Raw genomic sequence first — 23,661 nt, 5'->3', positions numbered from 1 at the left:
AAATTTAAAAACAAAAAAGACAGATTTTCATTGAACTACTTGCAGAACAAGTCTTCAACGTAATGTATTTGAAATTGTAAAAATGTGTCAAATTTTGCACTAAAGCAAATGGAGGAATTTCAGGTTAACTTTACAGCTAAGCTCTAATTTGTTTGTGAGCCCTTTCAAACTGGTTTAAATCAGTGAGTTAAAGCCTGGATTGGTGAATTACTGTCCTATCGTCTTCCATTACCACCAACGTCACAGATGCTTCAGCTTGTCCCAACCTTTTTTTTTTTTTGAAGAACTTTTGTACAATCTTGTTGCTTGCCCATCTCAAAATAGTTGTTTGGACACAAAGTCTTGAACTCAACTTTTCTAACTGAGGCTACATTGCTTCACTAACATTGAATAGTCACAATTATCTAAAAACTCCAAAAGTTTAAGAACATAGCTAAAAAAAAATAATTATTTGAAAATAATAATAAAAAAAAAAAAAAAAAAAACAAGAATGGTGGAGCTACTCATTACTGAGTTTTTGAGCTATGCTCTTAAACTTTTTATCTGCTGACGAATGACCTTTTTCAGTTAAATATTTGTTTTCAAAAAATTGGCTGCCATCTATATTTTTACATTTTGAAGCTCTACTTAGAATTTGTTTATGTTCCTATAGTAGACAATGCTAATTCAAATGCAGTTGTGTTACTGGTCTTAAGGTTTTGATATAGAGCATATATTTAAACATGTAATACAAAATTATTTTGATCTAGAATAAATGATACAAAGCTCTAAACATACAAAATTTATTACAGAAAATGAAATGTGGATAAAAACATACTCCGAGTGTATGACTATCCTCCAGGGCACACCAGTGGCAAAATCTCCTAAAATGACCATAAAGGTTGGTCTTTAAAACTGGGTATACATTTCAGCAAACTGCTTTCATTACAAATAAAACAAATACATGTGGTTGTTTTCAGGTGAAGAACAGCAGGAAGACTTTCAGTTGCGCTGAAACAAAACCACATCTAAAACATGCAGGACTACAGCCCTCCATGACCCTCAGAAAAACTATTCAGAGTCCAGTTGTGCAGATGCACTGCGTATGATGCTTTTGGCTCCGTTTAAACGTGGTTCATGTTTTATAAGAAAAACAAATGTCTTCAAGTGTTGGTTAAGCGGCCCCAGATTGGGACAAGTTCATGTCTCTAATAGTCCAGTTTCACTTCTTCAGGTTCCACTGAGGCCGTCTGAGGAGAGGGTTCTGAGTGGAGCGGTCTCTGGGGTCTGCAGCCCAAGCTGGAGCTACAGGCTGGGACTGCTGCTCCTCTTCTTCTGCCTCCCTGCTGTCATTCCTCAAATTATCCACTGAGCCACTGTTGTCGTGGAAGGAGGGGTTCAAGGGGCGGGACTCGCTGTGGGAGGAGTTTGTCCGAGTTATGCCCCGGTTCATCCTGGCGCCGTCGCTCTGGCGCTCGTCTAGGACAGAGACGGAGGGAGCTTCCTTCAGCGTGTCCAGCCTGTGCAGAGGCATCATGGCTCTAGAAGATGAACGAGTGGGTCGGCTGAACCGAGCGCGGCGAGAAGGGTAACCAACCTCTGACATGGTTTCCTGGTTATCTGGACCAGACAAGAGGAAAAAGATGCAATCATCATCAAAACTTTATTTTGGACACATATGAGGTCCATAGCAGACATAACATAACAGACATATCAACAATTAAAAAGACAGTCATCAACATCTCCCGCCAAAAAATTGGAACAAGGACAATAACTCCAGAAAAAGTAATTGCACGCTTCTCATTTTCGAACTTCATCAAGGTACAAATTTGGTTATCCTATCTTGAAAGGTTTCTGAGCGAAGCTGTCCCCTTTAACTCGGACGGATGGATGGCGCTCAAACCGACAGTATATCCTCCTTCCACACTTTGTTGCGGTGGATAAGACTTAAAAGCTGTCATATCATGCAAATATGCTTTTAACCTTGTTACAATGTGAATTCCTTATTAAAAACACCCCTAAAGTATTATTGGGCTTCCTTCCTGCATCTCTGAGAAATCCTCAATAAGCCTGCTCTCTGAGCTGCTTCTCTGCCCTCTTCTGAGAAACGAACGGTTCAAATTCTAGTGACGTCACTAGAATTTTGAACGTCCCCTCCAGGAAGTGTCTGCTGCTGGTGCCACGCCTCCACAGTGAATATACACGCCCATTTTCTCTGGTGCTCGAGGCATGCAAGCGGCTGAAGAACATCTGTTTGAATGGTCATTGTCCTTTCTTATCTTGTCTGCACAGGGAAAAGAAACGGTCTTTGTTTTTGTACCAAACGATAACGTCTGGTAACCGAAAATGCGTGTTTGACTGCGACAGTCCTCGGAATTTATTCAAACTTCCTAAAGAAAAGTCTACTCGGCAGAAGTGGTTGGAATTTATCTCTGGGAGCACGCGACACACCATCCAGCATCCGTTAGTTTGTGACCGTCACTTTACAGAAGACTGCTTGGTGAACCTTGGCCAGTTCCAAAGTGGATTGTCCAGTAAATTACGTCTTCAAACTGGAGCGATTCCCACAATAAAACCCACGGATGGAGAGGCCACAGCCGTAAGTAAAATAAACCTGTTAAAAATGTTAGCCATACTCACTTCTTTGTCTTTATATTTGACATACATTTACTGGAACTGTTTACAAAGTTTGGTAGGCGTGGCTGTTGCCCATGCTGCTGGGGCTCTAGGGCTACGTCATGAAATGGGAGGCACTCACATGGAAGAGGCGGCGCTCCGAGAAACTGTGCGTCTCAACTTCCAGGTTGAAAGAAAATAAGTAATATTTCTTGATAAATTCACATTTTATTTTGCAAAATGTCATACAAAGCCATATAAACTAAAGCGTCAGTGTTTCCACAGACTAGAGAAGAGCCAAACAGAGCTTTGAACGGGGTTGGTCAGAGAACAAACGATGCCATTTACAGTCTGTTAGCCGACACATACTGTACATCAAGTTACCAAGTATGGCAGCACTAGTTGCTACAGTAGCATCTTGAGCAGCAACTTCATGACATCAATATTCAATAACTCGTTTCATTCTATTACTCCTACTCTTATGAATAAAAGAGTACATGAATCATTAATACCAGATCATTATAAATACATGGTAATATCACTTAATTAGCATAGGGACATTTGCTGTAGTTAATCTGGTATTTGAGATGACTTTACACAAACAGCATCATCTACTACATCTGACCATTCTCCTCCTCCTTAACAATTACTACCTCCTTGTTTCTTGTTATCCACCAATCTTTTCCTTAGTATCTTCCCCTGCTTTCAGTAAGAAAAAACACCGCCCCCTTTGGTTAGATAACATCTACTAAACTACTCTACGTATGTCTGGTTATGATATGACATCTGCACGAAAACAAAATGGCTACAAGGAAAAACAGGGATATTTGTTTATATGATTATATAATGTCAGTCTAGGGCAGTGGTTCCCAATCTTTTTTGTCAAATCCTATGTACCCCCGTTCATATAATAAGTACCCTCTCTACAATTTCATTTTTTTTTTTCATTTGTGGAACAGCGGGCTCTCCTAAACCCCTAAATGTGTCCTGAACATTGGTTCCCTAAAGATAAAATCTTAAAGTGGAATTTAGTTAAACTACAACTTTTATGTGATTACTTTAATAGTATGTAAATACAGTCTCATTTGTAAAATGTAGCTTATTATGGTCTCCTATTGGCAGAAGTATGATAAAATGGCCTCTACAGCATAAAATTATATTATTTAAATAAATTACAAGAAAATATATTTTATTTAGCAATTTGACCAAAACAAAATGACCTAAAAGGGAACTAGGAACATTTCTTCATTACTTTTAAATTAATAGCTAAATCTTTCTGAGTACCCGCTGCAATGTGCTCCCGTATCCCTGCTTGGGAACCACTGGTTGAGGCTACCAAACTGCAGACAAGGGCAAACTAATTCCTCCAAAATGGGATGAGCAACAGATCGTTTGTGGCAGGCTTTAACGTGTACATAACGACCTTTGAATCATTCCCATGTCTGTCTTTCATTGGACCTCTGTAGACTGGAAAACCCACACAGGAGCTGCAGATGTCTCTCTATCCCAGTGTGGTCCAAGTCAAATCCCAAAAACTGCATATTTGTCTTACTTTAAAGTAAAAAAAAAAATAAAAACATTTTTAGCAAATGTTATGGATGATTCACATCCACCAAACTCTCATTGAGATCTTGAGTCTGACCTCACACAGATGAAGAATACAGGATGTAAGCTGAATGAATAAATGTTTTCCAGGTAATCATGTAGAACTGTTACCATAATGTGAACCAAAAATGTAGTAAAGAGACATGTTGGATCTCATCTCTGTAAAACCTGAGCTGTCAAGGAGTCATGAATGGGAACATTTCAAAATGTTACTCAATAAAATAAGGTAGAGTACTATGAAGTGCTCTGTGTAAATGTAATGACTCATTTTGAACAGAAGAGGGCGACAAAAGCTTTGTGTTTGCATTTAAAACTTAAAATTAAAGACCCAAACAGCATCCCCAGTATACATCTCCAACTCAAATTATGACTTTTAAAACTTCTTGTAATTGATTTCATACATTTTCCAAAACAAAACCATCCACCAAAACTAGGTACTGTGGCGATATGCACCTATTCAAGTTGGTTGCAACACGTCATTAACCAAGAAATGGGTACATCCACTTTATATTGAATTTAGTATTAAAAATGATGCATTAAACTGTTTTTGAAAGTGTAGAATAAAGATGTACGATCTTACCTGCATAGCTCTGCCTTGCAGAGGTAAACCTTGAATCCAGACTTTTTCCCGCAGGAAGAGAAAAATACTTCTGAGACTTTGGCACATACTGAAAATAGAAAGATATTTGTTAATAATCAGGGCATTTATTACTACTAAGACAAGCACAGTGTAATTCTTCATTGGCTGATATTCTCTTTGAATCATTGAAAAGCCTCTATTAAACTCTTGCACCTTCAGTTTGTTGTTCAGTCTAAGCAAATATTAAAATTGTCCTTTTAATGCTTAAACATCCAATAATAGAGCTCAATGTTGCTTTTAGAGATGCTTTTATCTTAGACAGGAACTTTTGTACTTAAACTAATTACTTTAAAACTTCTATAGCGTAGAATCAGAGGCAGAGCTGTAACGGATACATGTGATTAAAGAAATAAGATGCTGACGTCACAGAACACGAGGCTACTTTGTGTTTCTACACCATCTATACTGGATTTTAGAAATGTAGGAAGAAAACACACGTTTGTTATAAAAGATGAACGAGTGTTGATTGTTCAAAATTAGCTGTAAAATAACTGTATCCATCCCATCCGATTACTGCTTTGTTAATTAAACAATGTGAACTTCACAGTTTTTATTGAATAAAATAAAAAAAACAACTTTGAATTCAAACCTTTCTGGGGGTAAAAAGTGGACAAAAACCAAAGTTCCTTCCAGAGAAGAAACAAAAACAAAAAAATTTGCTTCATGAGAAATCACAATGTTAAAATATTCAATGAACACTGAATAAAAAAAAAAATCATAAATTGTGGTCCAATCTAAGGTCTTACGGTCAGAATAATGATGTTTGGGGTTTTTTTCAAACTCAAAGGGAAAAAGAAGAATGTGTCTATCCAAAGTTCTGGATCAGCATAATAACTATGTGTATTTCTACTTTTGGACTCCTAAAGCCACTGCTGCATATGGTGTGTGCGCTGCTGCTTACTGAAGACTGGAAGCTGCCTGGTCGAAGGCTTCGACGGACGCTGGCGTGGCGTCTGATGAGGATCTCTTTAGTCTGAATGTCATTAGGCAGAGCGTGCTTACTGGTGAACGCCACCGTCTGGATATTAAAAAAAAAGGTACAAAAAAGACAATATTACACAACATGGTGCACAATTGTAATTTTTAAAGATTCAAGAGTGAATTGAGTAGTGTAGAGATTTATGTACGAGTTGGAGCAAAGTTTGTCAATTCTGTTGTTGCTTCATGCAAATAAAGTGACCTCACAAAATATGAACTATAGGACAAGAAAAGTTTATCACATTTGTTAATTTGTTTGAATTCCCACAATAGAACATTTATAGAGGAGCAGATGCAGTCTCCTCTTATAACTAAATAAAAAACATAGATGTGTGTTGTTAAGTTTTTGTTAATATCCAGCGATTGACCAGAAACAACAAAAGGTTGAGGTCAGTGGGCGTCTGAGACGCTTTGAGTGGAGACGACATTCTTTACAGCTCAGATTACTCAACCAATACTGGCCACACCTGTTAAAGTATCTGTGTACAAGCTGCCATCACAGCATCATGGTTATGTCCAGCTTTAAAGCCCCTTAATGTTCACCAGTTTAGTTTAAAGAAACCTCAGGGTTTTCAAAGAAATGGTTCATTACCTTAAAAATAAAATTAGATTATTAGTCAATTAGTATATGGTTGGTAAATCTTTTTTTTTTTTTTTTTTAAGAAACAATATGTGACCACAGTATAATCCTTATATTCATTTTAAGATCTGGAAATTATTCCCAAGGAATCCCAATTCATTTTTAATTTCAGGCCTTATAACTAATGTTATTATGGTAAATGCCTATAGGGTAAAGCACTATTTTTAGTGTAGAATTTTTAATAAAGCATCTCTTTATAGCTGTGATTTCCAAACTGTTTCAGATAAAGACCTAAAACTAAACATTAGTGACTCCCATGGAACTAAAACATTTTTTTTCTAAATAGAACAAAGCATAGATTCAATTTCTTGCTCTTGAACAGTATTTACATTTTCAAAATAAAAAAATAAAAAAACTGGTGGCCCAAAGAAAACTAACCATAACCCATTTTGGGTCCCGACCCTTCGTGTGAGAGAACCTGATTCACAGTCTGAATATTTGAAATAAGAATAGCGGCACATGGTATCAAATAAAGAAAACTATTTCAGATAATATCCAACATAAAACATTGTTTAGTAATCACATACATCAGTGGTTCCCACACAGGTGTACGTGTACCCCTAGGGGTACAGGAGCACATTGCAGGGGGTACTCAGATAGATTTAACAATTAAAAATAATTGGGAAATTTTCCAAGTTCCTTTTAAGGCTTTTTTTTTTTTTTTTTTTTGACAAATTCACCACAAACTATACTATAATATAGCTCAATAAATTTAATTAATATATTTTCTTGTAATTTATTGAAGCAGGATTATTTTATGCTGTAGAGCCTAGGTTCCCAAAATGGGGTACGCAAATTGTCATGGGGGTACGTGAATAGAAATAAAAAAACATTGATTAATGTACCCAAGTTTGTACTTTATTTAAGGCGATAAGTGATAAGCGATAAGTGACATATCAGTGCCTGCAAGATTTGCTCTTTCAAATTTCATTAAATTTTTATTTAATTTGTGGAAATTGTGTTAAATAATTGCAAGAAAATTTCCTTTTTTTAAAAAAAAAAAACAATTTAAAATTTAAAATGACTGCAGTCATGGGGAAAAAAGCGTGGGAATATACATTGAATTTGTGTATTTAGATATCTAAAATATCTGAGCTGATTTATCCACAACTAAATTATTTGATAATCTGGACAATAATCTATGTTTTTGTGTCTTTTAAACTTTCTCTTGCAGGCCGACATTTGATGGTCTAAAGGGCCAGATTTGTGCTGTAGGGCTATATATATATGATATATATGAAATTACATTATTATGTGTTATGTGTGCAGGAGTAGGGGGTACTTGGCTTGAGGTTAGTTGTTTGAAGGGGTACGGGAGTGTGAAAAGTTTGGGAACCACTGCTGTAGAGGCAATTTTTTTTTAATCACACTTGTGACAATAGGAGACAATAATTAGCTACATTTTATAAAGGATACTGTATTTAATTAGTATTGAAGTAATCACGTAAAAGTTGTAGTTTAAATTCCACTCATTGTTTTGAATTTGGGTAGGGGTACACATGATGTGACAAAAATGCAAAGGGGGTACACGGGACAAAAAAGATTGGGAACCACTGGCATACATTAAAAAAGGGTAAAAACCTCATTCCAGGACAGTTTGGATCATTGCCAACTTAAAGGACACAAATAGAAAACACTAAAAACCTGGTGATGGTAGAGGCCAGTGTTTGAATGAAAGACAAACCTCAGTGCAAACACACTAAGAGCGTCGTATAAAGCCATCAAAGCCAAATAACATGGGCTTTCTAGTTGTCCACTCATTAAAACAGTCTCTAATGGCCCAGTTAAAAGCTGATGTCATGTCAGTGTCAGCATAGCCTTGCAGCAGACTGTAGCTACAGTATATATACAAAGCAGCACCATGCTGCAGGGAAGGAAACTCACACAGAGTTTGGCTCCAACCAGTAAAATCCAGTCTGTCCAAACAATTGCACCAAAACCTTTCTGCAGCATCTCAGAGTGAAACACTTAATATGTAAATCACACACAAGCAGCAAAACAGGATGTTCAACTGTTGGTATTATCTTCAACAATGAGCTTAAAATAGATAATGTCACATTTTTACTTTCACCAGACTGAATAACGCAGTCAGCTGTGATGCACTCACTTCCATATTTTAAATGCAAATGTAGTGAAACTCATGGCTGGTTTGCATGTTTGCCTCTGCAGAGGTTTTTACATATTCTACTGCTGCTAAGTCAAAGGAACGCACCAAAAACCAAAAAACAAGTTGTACATTAAACCAGCAAGTCTCAACTGGTGGGTTGGGACCCAAAAGTGGGTCACGGATCAGTACTGGGTGGGTCGCAGACAGCTAAATACTCAATGTCTCTCATGTTGGTCTTGTCTTTTATTTCAAAATACACTTTTCTTTTGACAAGCTGTTGCTCACAGTCCCTGCCCTCTTTTTTACTTTTCTGCTGTTCTTTTGTTACACTAGAACTCTTTGGTGCATGTGTTGTTTGTGTGCTCGCAGCAGCCTCCGTTTGGGCTGCTGTGAGTGACACTGTGTTGTTGTTACTGCTGCTGCTGAGGTGTGTGCACAATGAGAGAGAGAAGTGCTGCAGTAATATGCTTTGAACAGAGCATGTTATATTACTGTGATGTTGCTGTCAGACTAACGTTAGCTTGTTAGCTCCTCTGAGGGAGGGACTTTGGAAAGTTTGAAGGCAGGGCAAGAAAGCAGCGGGGAGGGAGGGATCTGAGAGTTGCGCACTGCACCTTTAAATGGAAAGAAGACATTTTTACATCTATGGACATGATTAATGCCACTAACCATTTTTAAAAGTTAGCCGACAGCTAAAAGAGGTTGAAAGTAGGAATTAAATGATCAATAATGAGGTTAGGAGTTAATTACATCGCTCTTGCTGAAACACCACTGTCATGCATCAGTAATGATAGAAAGGAGAACTGGGAGTGTTTTCCTCCTGCAAACTTCTCCATCACCTCACCCTTTGTCTGATCTTGTACATATTCTTAGACAGGATGTCATGCATGTTCTTCAGATCTGGAGCTAAAAACTTCTTCTTTGGTTTTGCAGAGTTCTTCTTTTCCTCACTGAAACAACCAAAGAAAAAAAAGATTCAGTTACTCTCACATCAATCAGTAAAAAAGAATGAACTCAAGAGACAACACAAGGGTTTCATACTAGAGTGAGATGATGGACGGAGCGGCGCTGACGTCTCCAGACACAGAGTCCAGGATCTCCATGGCGTTCTGAAGCTCAAGCTTCTTATACAGGGCCACAATGCTGGACTCAGCCCTGTTGTCACGGATGAGGATTTTACGCAGGATCCGATTGTTGAACTTCATAAACCTGACAAGGAGAAAAATAGAATCACACGAATGAGGATATACAGAGACATGCATAATAAAATGTTATGGATCGTTTATGGTGGTCAATACTTCTAACTAAATGATAACAGAAGACACTTGGTGTATCATGATGACGATGATCTGGTAGGTGTGCGGTGAGCACTTCCTGCTCAATTCTTGAAGATTTGAGCAAATTGATTCATGTGAGTTTACAGTATTGAAGACATTTATTGAAAAATGTACAAGACAGTAGGAGTGTGACGATACACTCAGCTCACGAGACGAGACGAGACACGATATTGGGTTCATGAGAACGAGACGAGATGTGATTTTAAGAAAACTACAATGACAAAATAAATGACTGGACCAACAGACTTATTTAACCGAGTTTCACATGCATTTTGAAATGTTTTATTATAACTCTTTACATGCATGATGTAAGCATGAGCTTTTAATAAATTACTTCTTGCACAAATTTAAACAAACTAAAACGTATAAAAGTTAAAATAAATAAAATGAGATATTTCTTTCTTTTTTCCAAGTGCAAACAATGTTATGTGCAAAACCAAATCAAAGCTCTACTCTGTCAATACAGAGTGCAAATAGTGCCAACAGAACCTGACCAAGTATGTCATTAACAACATGCTGCAACTACACAGCCATGTTCTTTTAACTGTTAATAAACTTCTTCTTCCACGAATTGAAACTAGAACTAATATGTCCTCCTCCTCCTCCTCCTCCTTTTCTTTCTCCTGCTTTAGGTTCTGGCAGGCTAGATGTAGCAACGGCGCATTACTGCCCCCACGGGTCACAAATAGAAGTTTGAATAGCTCACAAAAAATTTAAAAAAATGAAAAAAATATTATTTGAAATAAATTGTGGCACGAGATCTCATCACACCCCTACAAGACAGGGAAACTTTAGCAAAATACTGACAATTTTGAAAGTCAGAGCATAACTACGTTTACAGCAGGAACATCATTAGTGATTCAGGAAAAGGTCTTCAGCCATTCAAAATAACAAGGGTTGAGTGATAGCAGACTATTTGTTAATTTCTCTTCTACATCTATAAAGGGTCACTATGCAGAAGCCTATGCACAACACATTCAGACTGTGAAAATAGCAGGAAAATTGTTACAATATTAATAATGTTAACATTAGTAGTTGTAATGATAATAGTAATTTAGAAAAAGAGAGCTGCTCTGTTAAGTAAACAGTGTGCTGTGCCTCAGCTGGTGAATGTAAAAGAGCAACAGGTTGTGTCTGTGAAGTGTCCCAAAACAACAGGAGAAGACAGGAAGTGACAGGCGAAGCTCCATGCGACCGTTTTTTGAACCTGACACCAAAGTGTGATCACCTTCAACATTCCCACACAGCCTCAAGGCGAACAATAGCATTGTCAATCAGAATTCTCAAAAGGAGAAAATAAAGAGCAGGTAAACTAAAACCACCTATAGTTTTTAGTAAAGCTGCTAGTTTATGTGCACATTCTGACCTGGGTTACTGAGCAGTAACCTAAAATATCTAAAAACAGAACATATCATTTAATGATCACCTAGTTAAGTTCAGCTCTTACTTGTCTTTCCAGTAAAAGTGGCTCCACTGTCCACAGAGATCTTCTAAACCTGCCATGGTGTGCTCCATGAGCTGAAAGAAAAGAGCACTTATCATTACGCTGTTCACCAGAAGCTCACACACACCACACAGTCTGACCACATACCCTGCAGTGGATCTCCACATTAATGGTGTCCAGGTTGCGGTTTGTTCTGCGGACATTGATGAACTCGATCAGAGGTCGAATGCTGATGCCCTGAAAGGAGAAGAAAGGAATTAAATATCACAAACTGGTGAATAAGCTTGTTTAACGTTGTCCAATAGGACAACCTGCGTGATTGCCTTACCTGAAGAAAGACAGTGAAGATGATGATGGCGATGGTGGCGGTGATGAAGAGCTCCTTGCGGCCGATGTTGTCTGGCAGAGTGAAGGCCAGGGCGAAGGAGATTGCTCCTCGCAGGCCTCCGTAGGCCAAACCAAACTGATCTTTCATGTTGAAAGGGATGGTGCGGAAAGGGTTAATGATTTGAGTCAGCACTAAAACACCTGAGAGAGAAAGAGACAGAGCGAGAAATGTCAGGTAAAAAACGGAACATTCTGGGTGAGGTTTGTGTATCAACATGCAAAAATAAACTCAGAAAACACATTTCATTAGATGATATTCAGTTCATTTACATAAGCTCCACAGTCATGTTTACACACTTGAATCTAAAGTGTGTGGCATTCTGGGAAAAATTTTGATCTTCACTACTGTCCATCATTATAAAATATAAATGTTACATAGATGAGGCAGAAAAATAAAAGTTTAACTCATTTTTTTTTTATCAATTTTTTTATTTTTATTTCCTGCATTTGCAACACCAATTACCAAAGTCAGTGAAAAACAAGGCTAGAGATTTAAAAAAACAGCAGAAACAACCTAGCCTGGCAAAAGGCCACACCCACTTCCTTACTTTTTGTAGGAAAGTGGCTTGTAAAGTTGCTTGTATCAAATATGGAAGAATACAAGGAAATTAGGAATTTTCTTAAATAAAAATGGGACTTTTTTTCTTCTTTATTATAGTTTAAATTCATACATATATTGAGTCTAGTACAATTATTTTAATCATTTGGGCTTAATAGATTAAACATTTTAGGAATTGTATACATTTTTAACTTAAATATTGAGACATCATCATTATTGACACTTGCATTAAAAATTCAGAAATAAATTAAGAAAAAAATATTGTAGGAAAGACAAAATAAATAAATAAAAAATAATTCAGAAGACTTAAATTCTACTATGATGTATTAAAATTCGGGGGGAGGAAACCTTCCCAGTGCAAATTGGAAAAAAACATTTACATTTATCTACATAATCACAGTAATTTTAGTGCTTTTAAACTTGATTAAGTTACAAACACCTCCTTACCCAGGCCTCTCCAGACAAAAGCAAAGAGCAGAGTAAAGAGGATGTATCCCCAGTTCCACTCGTGTTCAGTGGTCACCGTGACGACCCCCAGGAAGAAGAAGATGAGAGTCTCCGAAATGCTGCCAAGCATCTTGACCACATGTCGAATGGTGGTGCAGGAACGCTGAGAGACATTCTCCTCCACGTAGTACTTCATGGTGAGGGCACAGGTTACAATGCTGCAGGAACACGTCAGAACATCAGAGAAACATCCTTTTTTTTCAGATGTTTTGTACCTGTAACATGGGGCGAGTTTACTCACGCCATGATGGACGAGATGGCAAAGAGCTCAGCTACCAGATAGGCCAGGTAGCTGTACATGAAGATGAAGAGAGGCTCAATTTCTCGGACTTTGGAGGTGAACCTGGTGGTGAAGGCAGCAACGAAGCCGAAGCAGAGCCCAAAGCCCATTCCACCCAGACCGACAACAAAGAACCTCGCTACTCCCAGAAAAACATCCACAGGTTCCACCACCGGCATCTCCGCTACGAAGGTAAACATGTTGTACAACACCTGGGCGTACACACACACACACACACACACACACACACACACACACACACACACACACACACACACACACACACACACACACACACACACACACACACACACACACACACACACACACACACACACACACACACACACACACACACACACACACACACACGATTTTAAAAAATGGAGGGTGTTCTAAGGCGAGGGCAACCTTTGACTCACAATTTAGTTTATTAAATTAATTTACTTAAACCATGATAAAGCTTTTATAAGTTAGTGATACTCAACATGTGGCTCTTTAAGTCTTATTTTTTGTTACTTATTATTCCCCCAGAAAACTTTAAAAGGGGGAAACTTTTTAACCCATTTTATCTTTTTCTTTGTTTGTCCCATTTTGACCTGTTTTCAAAAGAATGCGACAGTTTTTTCAGATTTTATTCCTAATGCCAATAAATATCTATTTTTCTGCCAATTTTTACAAGTTCCTTTTGACACCATTTTTTTGCCACTTCTCATCCAAATAAGCTTCCTTTTGCCCAATAAATAAGACCCATTTCTTTTTTCCCTACATTTTCCCTCCTTTTGTTCCATATTTTTGCCGTTTTTTATGATTATTTGCCACATTTTGCTCATTTAAGCTACCTTTTGCCATTACAACCTGTTTCCTCTTTTTGTCATTATTTTGCCACTCGACTGCTTTCGGATCCTTTTAGTCACTTTTCACTCTTTTCTTGTCTCATCTTTTCCCACTTGTTACTCATTTTCGTCACTTTACTTACACTTTTAAAAAAAAAATCTACTCTACTTATCACTGTTAACTCCTTGTTTACCTTCTTGGAACAACAGCTTTGTCAAATGGCTGGCTGTGATTGGCTTGATCACCACTCAATAAATCTAACTGGACCAATACGTTTTCAACAATGAAAACGCAAAAAGTTTCTAAATAACAAGGATTTTACTAGAGGTGTCCCGATTCGATATTGATCTAAGATACCAGCCAGAAAACGATATCGGATTTTATTGGACTGCATTTAAAATCACTGATATGACCTATTCATAGGTGACCGTGGTTCACACTCCAACAAAGTAACCTACTGTTGCTGACTATTGTTCTTTGTTTGAGTAACATTACTTTTTCATGCCTTTTCTATAACATTCCACATTACAAAATAAGGAATAAAAGTATGTAAAGTAGTATTCGTACTGATATTGTTTCGGATCATTATCGGTATCGGCCGATACGCAAGGCAACAATATCAGTATCATATCGGAAGTGAAAAAGTTGTATCGCAACATCCCTAAACTTTACTAAAATATTTAATATGCAACTGTTCAAACACAACACTTCTCTGCTCACAGTCTATTTATGGACTAAAGATAGAAAATGGATTACTGCTATGATTGGTGCACCAATTCATTTTAATGGCAAATATATTGTAGTCCCCGTGTCACATTTTGCTCCACATATCATTTGTGTTTATGAACAGTTGCCTCATGCTGCTCCATAAATCAGCCAGAAAGATTCACAAAAACTACTTAAAAACTAGAAAACTACATATTTTTCTGATAAATGTTTTGTTACTTTGAAACGTGTTTCATCTTTAGAATCAAGTGCACCAGCTATCAAACTGTTGCCAACCAGCTGCTACAAAAGACTGAGCTCTAATTAGCCTTTGGGATGTTTTCAATCAGACCTTTAAATGGCTTCACTAAAATAACCAATGTCTGATAATAGCTCAAAGCTAAGAGAAGCAACGAACGACCAACAGGCTTGACTTTTGACTCATTGTTTTTAGTAAAAAGGGAAGCATTTTGAGCTTTGTTTGAGTATGTTTTGAGTCACACAGGCACGCAGGCCACTCCCGTGCTTTCCCGGGCTTCTGGGTAAATATTTGTCCTTACTTTTCTTCTGCAGAGCAACATGCCGCCTCCTACAAGCAAGGCGAGATGCCCTGTCACTGATAAAAGTTGATTTTATGTAGATCAACACATAGAGAGAGGGGGAGGAAACTTGGGCTTGTTTCTGTCAGGCATCAGATGATGATGTGTGTTTCCGTGTTAACTCCGCCCATTAAAGCCAAATGTGACCTCAGAAACTGGTTTGGCAACATCTGAGCAAACAGACCCTGAAAGATACTTTGTCTCTACTTTGCGTTCGTGTACGTCTCCAATGTTACATCATTTCCAATTTTTCAACTGATTGAGCATTCCACAAGTTTTTTGTGTACACTGTGTTTTTGTGGATTTTTCAAAATCTTCACACATTTCACTCTCAGACGATCGCCAAAAGTCAGAGGGAAAGGACACGAAGCGTTACTACCTGCCGAAACCTGATCTCAGTCTTTTAAGTGTGAGAGAATAGAAAATCCTCAAACAATACACTGCTGTTTCATAAGCAGCGTTTTAGGAGCCCAAACAAAATCTCAGAGAAAGTACACTCGCCTCTACAATGAAGCAAATATCATAAATGGTCATGTATTAGCCTTTATACTGTCAACACATACTGTACATTGTAATTCGGGAGGTCCCTTTAGCTCACACATGTCAAACTCATGGTCCGGGGGCCAAATCCGGCCCTTTGGAGTATCCAATTTGTGCCCACAGGATAAAGTAAAAATGACAGTGAATGAAACTCAACATTATTTGCAGGTGCTCAAAGTTTTCCTTTTTATGTTAAACTATTGGAAAAAACTATAAAATCCTTCAGTTTTCCTCAAATTATTACAAAACATGTCACTTAATTTAGCAGAAATTGGTCACAAAATCTAGGAAATTTAAGGTGAAGATCCTGTTAGGACTGATATCTGTCACTTATTGCTTGGATATTGTCGGTTTCTTATATTTTTCGTATTTTATGTATACGTAGAAGTGTATACTAGGGCACAATAATGTAGAAATTACTCTTTTTCCCGCTTAAAATCTGTGGCCCACTTGAGATCAAGCTGCTCCGTGTTTGACTACTAAACTGAAAAGAGTTTGACACCCCTGCTTTAGCTCATGGAGATCCATAATGTGTATTATTTTTGAATATTTAGCACCTATAAGACCATGTGACTCCTTAACATGGATATCAAAGATAAGAGCAGTGTCTGGAAACACCTGCTCCCAATGTTTTCACATCAAATAGCAGCTGGACGAGTCCAAAGCAAGTTTTCGTTTAGAGTAAAGACAGAAAACAGAAAGCAAGCATGCCTGACCAATCTGAGGAAACTCTTGGTATTCCCTGCCCGAGCCAAACTTACCACAGTGACGGCATCATTGAAGAGACATTCGCCAAACACCACAATGTAGAGCTGCTCGTTGACGGAAACATCTTCATATACGTTGAGCACAGCCACCGGGTCTACAGCCGAGATGATGGAGGCGAACAGCAGGTTCTCCTGCAGGTTGATGTCCTGAACGCCGAAAGCCTCGATCTGGCAGATGGCGAACAAAGACATGCCGATGCCAATGCTGTTCCACAGGGTTCCCACCACTGCAAACCACAACACCTGCACAGAAAGTCACACTTGTCTTATATTATCACTTATTAGGCTGGAGGATTTTGCCTAAAAAAAACATCTCAGATTTTTTAAAGAAAAATTTGAGTTCCAATTCGATTTTTTTTTCAATGCACTTAAAAGTGACTGCAGACATTAGATATATTGTCAAAAGTGCAACTTTAGGCAAAACTGCAACAGCAACTTCACAGTAGCTTCAATTTTATGATTAAGAAATCAGATAACTACATATTTTACAACATATAACATTACAATTAAAACAATAATAAACTCTTCCCATAGCATCTCAGCACAGTGTGAATAAAACATTAAACATGCCAGTGGCACACACATATATAGCCTACTCAAAGGGTAAACACATGTAAACAAAGAGGGAGCTGGCTCACATCAAGCTACAATAACCCACAAGTCTGAAAAAAAAACTGTAGTGGAAAAATAAATAAAAAGTAAAAAAATAAAAATTAGCAAAATTCAAATCGATTTCATCTACAAATTCGATAAATCGATTAAATCAATTTTTTTGCCAAGCCCTATGACTTATTATGACATAATAAGTAAGGCATAATGCTCAAAGTGCATGAAACGAAGTTTATTGTCTTGCATACTCTTTTTGGACAGAATATTTAAGGCTTTTATTTTGAAGATAATTTACTTGAGAAGTAGTGAACCGTCTACGCTTCATAACAGGTACTTTATTTTCTCTAGCACAGGGTTTATGTTAAATAAGATCAGAATAAAAGTCAAAAGTAAATACATATTTGTTTCATTTGCCTACAAACTATGTAGCTTTACTATTCAAGTGTTTCTGAGTAAAGTATGAGTGGTGCTATAAAGCTGCTGGGGGCAATAACTCACGTGTCTTAAACTGTAACTGTACTTCATCCAAAAGGCATTTCTGGTGTTTTCACAGATTGAAAGTTCTGCCAAAAACAATGGCAGATGTTGATATCGTTGCCTCCACAATAAGTTGAATATGGTATGGCCAAGATGTTATGTCTCGTGGAGTGACGTAATATCATAAGGAACACATACACAAATCAGAACTGTCCCCCTTGTCTGACGAAAAAAAAAAAACAAGAAATCACGGTAGAAATGAAGTAAAAACATTTCTAAAATAAACTTTTCCACTTCTGCGCCATCTTTTCATTCTTTTACAGAATTTATTTAAACTCTAATTAAATATAAAATATAAATTTTAAAGCACAGATTACAACAATAACGCAAACAAATCTGTGGCTTCACCTCTTCAACATATCTAACTAACTTCACGTTTCATGAAACATGTAAACATGTGGACTGCACTTCTTAAACACTCTCTGAACTTAACAGGACATTCTATAAATAAATAAATAAACAGAGATAATAAATAAATAAATAAATAAAGCTTATAACATCCAGTCAGTAACATCATACATACTAAAGTGCAGAAAAAATAAGAACTAATATATGCTTCAACCAATTGGACCTTTTTCAGGTAAATCAAACACCCAACAAACTTAAAATAAGTTATTACTAAAAAAATAATAAAATAAAATAATTTTTTTAAAAAGCAGTTTTATATAGCTTTATGATATTGCGATAATATCGCAAATGCAATTAATTGTTCAGCCTTACAATGCAGTGCGCTAAACTTTTTACGAAGTTCAAGTCACATGACCATTTGTCAACAATCTGATTCTCAACAACAATCTCAGAGCGGAAAATTCAACTGTTGTTTGACAGTAAATTCTTCTGGTTTTCTATTTATTGATATAAGTGGCCTACACTATGTCTATCTGTGTTGTAAAAAAAAAAATAAAAATAGTTGTCATCCCCAGCAGCTTCAACTAATTGGATAGAAGCCAATAGGCTAACAAATGAAAAGCCGATATAATAGGATAAGGATATAATATAATAATGCCTGATCAAATATCCTTATCCTATTATATCCTTAATAGGATAAGGATATTTGATCAGGCACCTGTGTGGGCAGCTGCAGCTACCACTTGACTGACAGAAGGACCCTGCATTTATATCATACGAGTGTTTCAATTGTCTTTCATAATCAATGTGCTTTAAAAAAAGTATATCGGCCTCAAATATCGGCAATCGGCTGAATTTGAAAAAATACCGATTTAAAAAAAATCGGTATTTAAAAGGCCTTGGCCTTCGAAAATCCCATATCGGTCGACCTCCACCACAATGTATTCTCCATAGAAACACCAGTTCTATTTCATCGCTACTTCTTAGTAGCGAATTATAACAAAAGTTAATTCTGATGAATGTTCTCAGTCCCCATCATAGCATACACTTACACTGTAAATTTACTGGATTTCCTGTTTTCAAACATTAGTTTTCCATTGGCCACGTTTACATGGGAGCTATATTTCCTCTTTAAAGCGGAATAAAAGTGAATTCCTCTTTAACGTGACCTTGTAAACAGTTCATTCCTAATGCTAATTCAATTCCAAATGAAACCTAAATCCGAGTTAAGTGGCTGGTTATTTCCGTATTAGATAATTCCTCTTTCTTGTAAACACGTAACTTGGATAAAGCCACTTTATGTTAATTCGTATCGTTTTGTGCCTCCACGACTTGCGGCGATGACGCGCTGGTGACGACATAATTCAAGATGGCGGCCCGGACTCCAGCCTACACTATTTAATAAGAACCTTAAAAGACATGGATATAATGAAATGAGTGGATGGACGGAGGTAATAGCATGCGGACTTTCACACAAACTTAATAAACGCACACAGACCTCGGTAAACGGAACAGGCTTCACCGGATAGAACAGGCACTAGGACCCGGAGGCGGAGTAAATGCGTCCTCGTACTGCATTCACAGGCTGTAATATCACCAAGTTTATCATTTTACCAGTAGTTAGAGCAACTAACTTTACCAGGAAGCAACTATTTCTTCCTGGTGACTGATTTCCGGAGTTTCCAAACTGAAACCGTGTGTTATTGTTGAGCTGCTGCTTCAAAACGACGATCAAAATAAAAGTGAAAACAGTTCTCATGTGTGGTCTTCTGTGTTACAGCCGACAAAAAAAGGTTACATTCTCCCCCCGTCCAATCAGAGCCTTCCCAACACCCACACCTAAAGTGGAATTATCTAAAGTCAAATAAAGTGGTTTTCCATGTAAACCTTGTTCGTGAATTACTATTTCCATGTAAACACAAAGCAGAACACTTTAATTCAATTCGGAATAACTAATTCTGAATAAAAAAAAACATCACGTAACCGTGGCCATTGAATAGGAACTTAGCAGCCCATAGAATCTTACTGGACGTATATGATTAAAAGTCAGAGAAAGTTCTTCTGATTTGTATGTGATAATATGTACCGTGCCAATGTTCTCAAAGAACGGCCGTGTGGGCATGAAGTAGCCCGAGTCCAGGACGATCAGAGGAAGCATGTAGAGAAAGAAGACATTGCTGGTGAGCACAGCGGGGGGCTCCTCATGGACAGAGTGCATGATGCCCCCCACGATCAGACCCACGCTGATCAGAAGACATGACTCTGGTACCCAGATGGTGATCTTGTGGTAGACATGGAAACCTGAAAAAGGAAGAGCAAAATGGAAAGAGAAGAAACATAAAAATGGTCATTTTCTGTAGTCATGCTGCTAAAGGTTTATGCTTCTGATGGGACTTCATGGCATTTAATTTTTTTGGGGGGGAGGCAAACCCCTTTTCAACTCAAGAACTAAAATTTAAAAAAAACATATTGACCCTCAGAAAAGTTCTAATCAATCATTCAAAATAAATTTGCAGTTTAAAAACCTTCAGTTCATTTTCTATGCTGCTTTAGGTTTAGATTGCGAGGCATTGCACTTTTAGCATTGTTTCTGTCATCTTCTTGCAATTAAACACCTGTCTTTGATGCTATTTACTAGTGATAGACCGAAACATCAGCTGGCTGATATTATCCGCCGATTTTTGTGTTTTATTACGTGTATCGCCATCATCCGATGCGGGCTGCTGCGTTCACCGATCCGCATTATTTACAGAGCGCAGAAATATTTTGTGCTTGTTCTTGTTCTAAATCACCTGTTTCTAATATATGTTAAATATATTTTACTTGTTGTCGTTCTACGTCACCTTTGTTAATTTCAATAAATGTTCCTTTTTTAAAAAAAAAAAAAAAAAAAAATATGACTCGTACCATTTGTTATCATCATTGTGTAATTTTTATGATATAAATTGAGGGAGCAAAAGCAGTATCGGCTCCAAATATCGGCTCAAGAAAATTGGCAGTCAATATCGGTCATCCGCTAAGGCTGATGGGAAAAAAAAAAAATTGGTATCGGCTTCAGCCCTAAAAAAATCCATATTCGTCTATCCCTACTATTTACCTTGATGTTTGTTTGTTCTTTAAAATTAACTTGTATTTTACTTAGGGATGTCCCGATACAACTTTTTCACTTCCGATATGATACCAATATTGCAGCCTTGCATGTCAGCCGATGCTGATATTGATCCGATACGATATCAGTAAGAATCATATATACTTTTCTTACTTATTTTGTAGAGTGGAATGTTAGAAAAGGCTCGATAAAGTCATGTTACTCAAACAAAGAACAATAGTCAGCAACAGTAGGTGAAGTTTATGTGAACCACAGTCACCTATGGATAGAAGTGCTGGAGTGGAAAATTTTATCGGAAAGCTTATATCGGTGATTTTAGATGCAGTCTGATAAAATCTGACATTCGTTTTCTGGCTGATATCGGACCGATTTCCGATATCAATATCGGATCGGGACATCTCGCATTTTACTTGAATATGATCATTTTACATCAGGATTTCAGCTTTTAAGCATTTGTTGCAATTACTCACCAATTTTGGCAAAGGAAGCCAGCAGTACCCACAGAGTGATTTCAAAGGGAATCTGAATTCTTGGGTAATCCATTGTAAACACGGGTAAATTAGCTTTATCAGCGTCTGGAAAGGCCTGAGGTCCATTATCTGGTTTCACTGGGGGCAGGATGGTGACTCCAAGGGCTGGTTCAGGTGCTATTTCTCCTTTGGAGGCCTGGAGCAGGCTGAGAATTGTTAAAGTGAAAAGCAGAGGAGCCATGCGTCTCAGGTTGCTGAACTCCATTGTGCAAAAATAAAAAATAAAAAATAAAAATTTAAAACAAACGCAAATAATTCCTCAATCCATCCAACCACGTAGGGAAAACTAGATTTAAAGTGACGGACACTGAAAAGTCGTCACATGGCCTGTTTTGTGCGGTTTCTCCAGGGATGAGGCTCTGCAGATACAGTCAGTGTGTGTGTGTGTGTGTGTGTGTGTGTGTGTGTGGTTCCTCTAAATTCTGAGCTCAGCTCACCTGTGCGCATTCACGAGCTCCGTTCCGATACAAGGTGCACGCGACCACACGCCGTGCTCTGATTGGACGATACCTGACTATAAACAACAGAAGGTGGAGTGTCTGATATTCAGGGTTTTCAGTCACACAAAGGCCTGGCAGATCCAACTGGTTTCTGTGATTATTCCCAACCACACAAACAGCCATGTCATGCTAAAAAGAAGAGATATAATCATTTATTTTCATTGATTTTCTTTTATCTTTTTTGTCTTTATTATTTATTATTATTATGTATATTAAAAAAATAAGTTTCAATCAAAGAAAAAAAGGTGTATGGATGCAAAGAAAAATACCTGCCTCATAAAAAATGCATTTGAACGCTTTTCTTTGATTAAAAAGTTGATTTGGTTGATCTATATTATTCAATCAAAAAACATCTTCAATTAAAAAAGTTTTCAAATGCAACTGTGTCAAATATGTGTTAATATGTTTAAACAAGGTTTTTGTTAATGTAAAATATTTATTTACTGAAAATATTTTATTGGGTTAAAGGTACTGAGTGACTTTTAATGTAATTTCGTGTGCATGATCTTGAAGAAAAACTGATTTCTGGTTATGGTTAGGGGAAAAACATGGAAACAAGAACACCTTTTATAGTATAAAAATAATTAAGGATAAAACGTTTTGCCCTTTGTCTCTGTATTTGCATTATTTTCTGTATATTGTCCATATTTGTCTATTAAATATGATATATTTATATCTAAGGTGTAAAGAGTTCTGATATATCTTACTCAAGTAGAAGCACTGATTGAAATTGTAGTCAAATACAAGTACAAGTAAGTCATTAGATAGTAAAAGTAGAGTAAAGTAAAAGTTACAAGTTACTTTCACCACATTTATTTATGGTAATAGTTTATTTTTGGTAATAAATCTTGCCATGGTTCCATTGCATACAGTAAACATCTCATGTATAAACTTAAAAAGGAAGAGACAAAATATTTCACAATTGGAACTTCATTTATTTTCTACAAAGGCATCTGTACAAAATAAATGTTTTGCCAAAAAGTACAATTATCTTTTAAATTGAATGAATTCAATGAAAAATAAAAAATAAAAAGTTTTCAGGCTTTAAGTAGCTACATTTATGAACTCTAAAACTGAGAAAATAACCTCCATTTAATGCTGGTTTGGCGTGGTGCATTATGGTCAGGTGATGTGATGCATTTGATTGATGTCTGGTTATTTTTAATTTTTTGTAGTTTCACAATGTGTGTTGATTACAGAGCCCCTAAAGCAGGGGTCTGCAACCTGCGGCTCTAGAGCCACATGTGGCTCTTTGACTCTTTAGCAATGGCTCCCTGTAGCGTTAAAAAGAAAAATAATTAACTAATGAATTGTTATTTCTTACAGAGGGTATTAAGGATTAGTGACATTAACTTCAAATAAAATTCTGATAAAACAATTGGTTAATCTAAAAATAACTCACATTGTGCAATGACTCAGCACCTTTCTACTTCACCTCCTACAACCTATACAGACCATACACTTTCCTGCACCTGTGGCTCACTTTAAGTTTTAAATCCCT

General features: G+C 37.1%; 1 protein-coding gene across 1 annotated transcript; it reads right to left on the bottom strand.

Moving 5' to 3' along the window:
- Positions 1-843: 843 nt before the first annotated feature.
- On the bottom strand, positions 844-22,082 carry slc9a2 (solute carrier family 9 member 2). Its single transcript, XM_028435382.1, has 13 exons — positions 21,601-22,082; positions 20,108-20,322; positions 16,522-16,770; positions 13,041-13,291; positions 12,740-12,957; positions 11,675-11,874; positions 11,494-11,583; positions 11,350-11,420; positions 9,607-9,774; positions 9,410-9,515; positions 5,742-5,858; positions 4,781-4,868; positions 844-1,599 (listed from the first exon to the last, which is right to left on the bottom strand). The coding sequence occupies exons 1-13, from the start codon at positions 21,863-21,865 to the stop codon at positions 1,202-1,204; spliced, it is 2,436 nt and encodes an 811-aa protein (XP_028291183.1). The 5' UTR covers positions 21,866-22,082; the 3' UTR covers positions 844-1,201.
- Between the last annotated feature and the right edge of the window lie 1,579 nt (positions 22,083-23,661).

Source organism: Gouania willdenowi, chromosome 21 (genome assembly GCF_900634775.1).
Source record: "Gouania willdenowi chromosome 21, fGouWil2.1, whole genome shotgun sequence".
NCBI lineage: Eukaryota > Metazoa > Chordata > Actinopteri > Blenniiformes > Gobiesocidae > Gouania > Gouania willdenowi.
The sequence above is the reverse complement of the archived record's forward strand: the minus strand, read 5'-3'. Positions and strand labels throughout refer to the sequence as shown.

Coding starts and splice junctions, on each gene's coding strand:
- slc9a2 (XM_028435382.1), bottom strand. CDS start 21,865: ATGGAGTTCAGCAACCTGAGACGCATGGCTCCTCTGCTTTTCACTTTA. Junction 11,421..11,493: donor ATGTGGAGATCCACTGCAGG/GTATGTGGTCAG, acceptor CTTTTCTTTCAG/CTCATGGAGCACACCATGGC. Junction 9,516..9,606: donor CCGTCCATCATCTCACTCTA/GTATGAAACCCT, acceptor TGGTTGTTTCAG/TGAGGAAAAGAAGAACTCTG.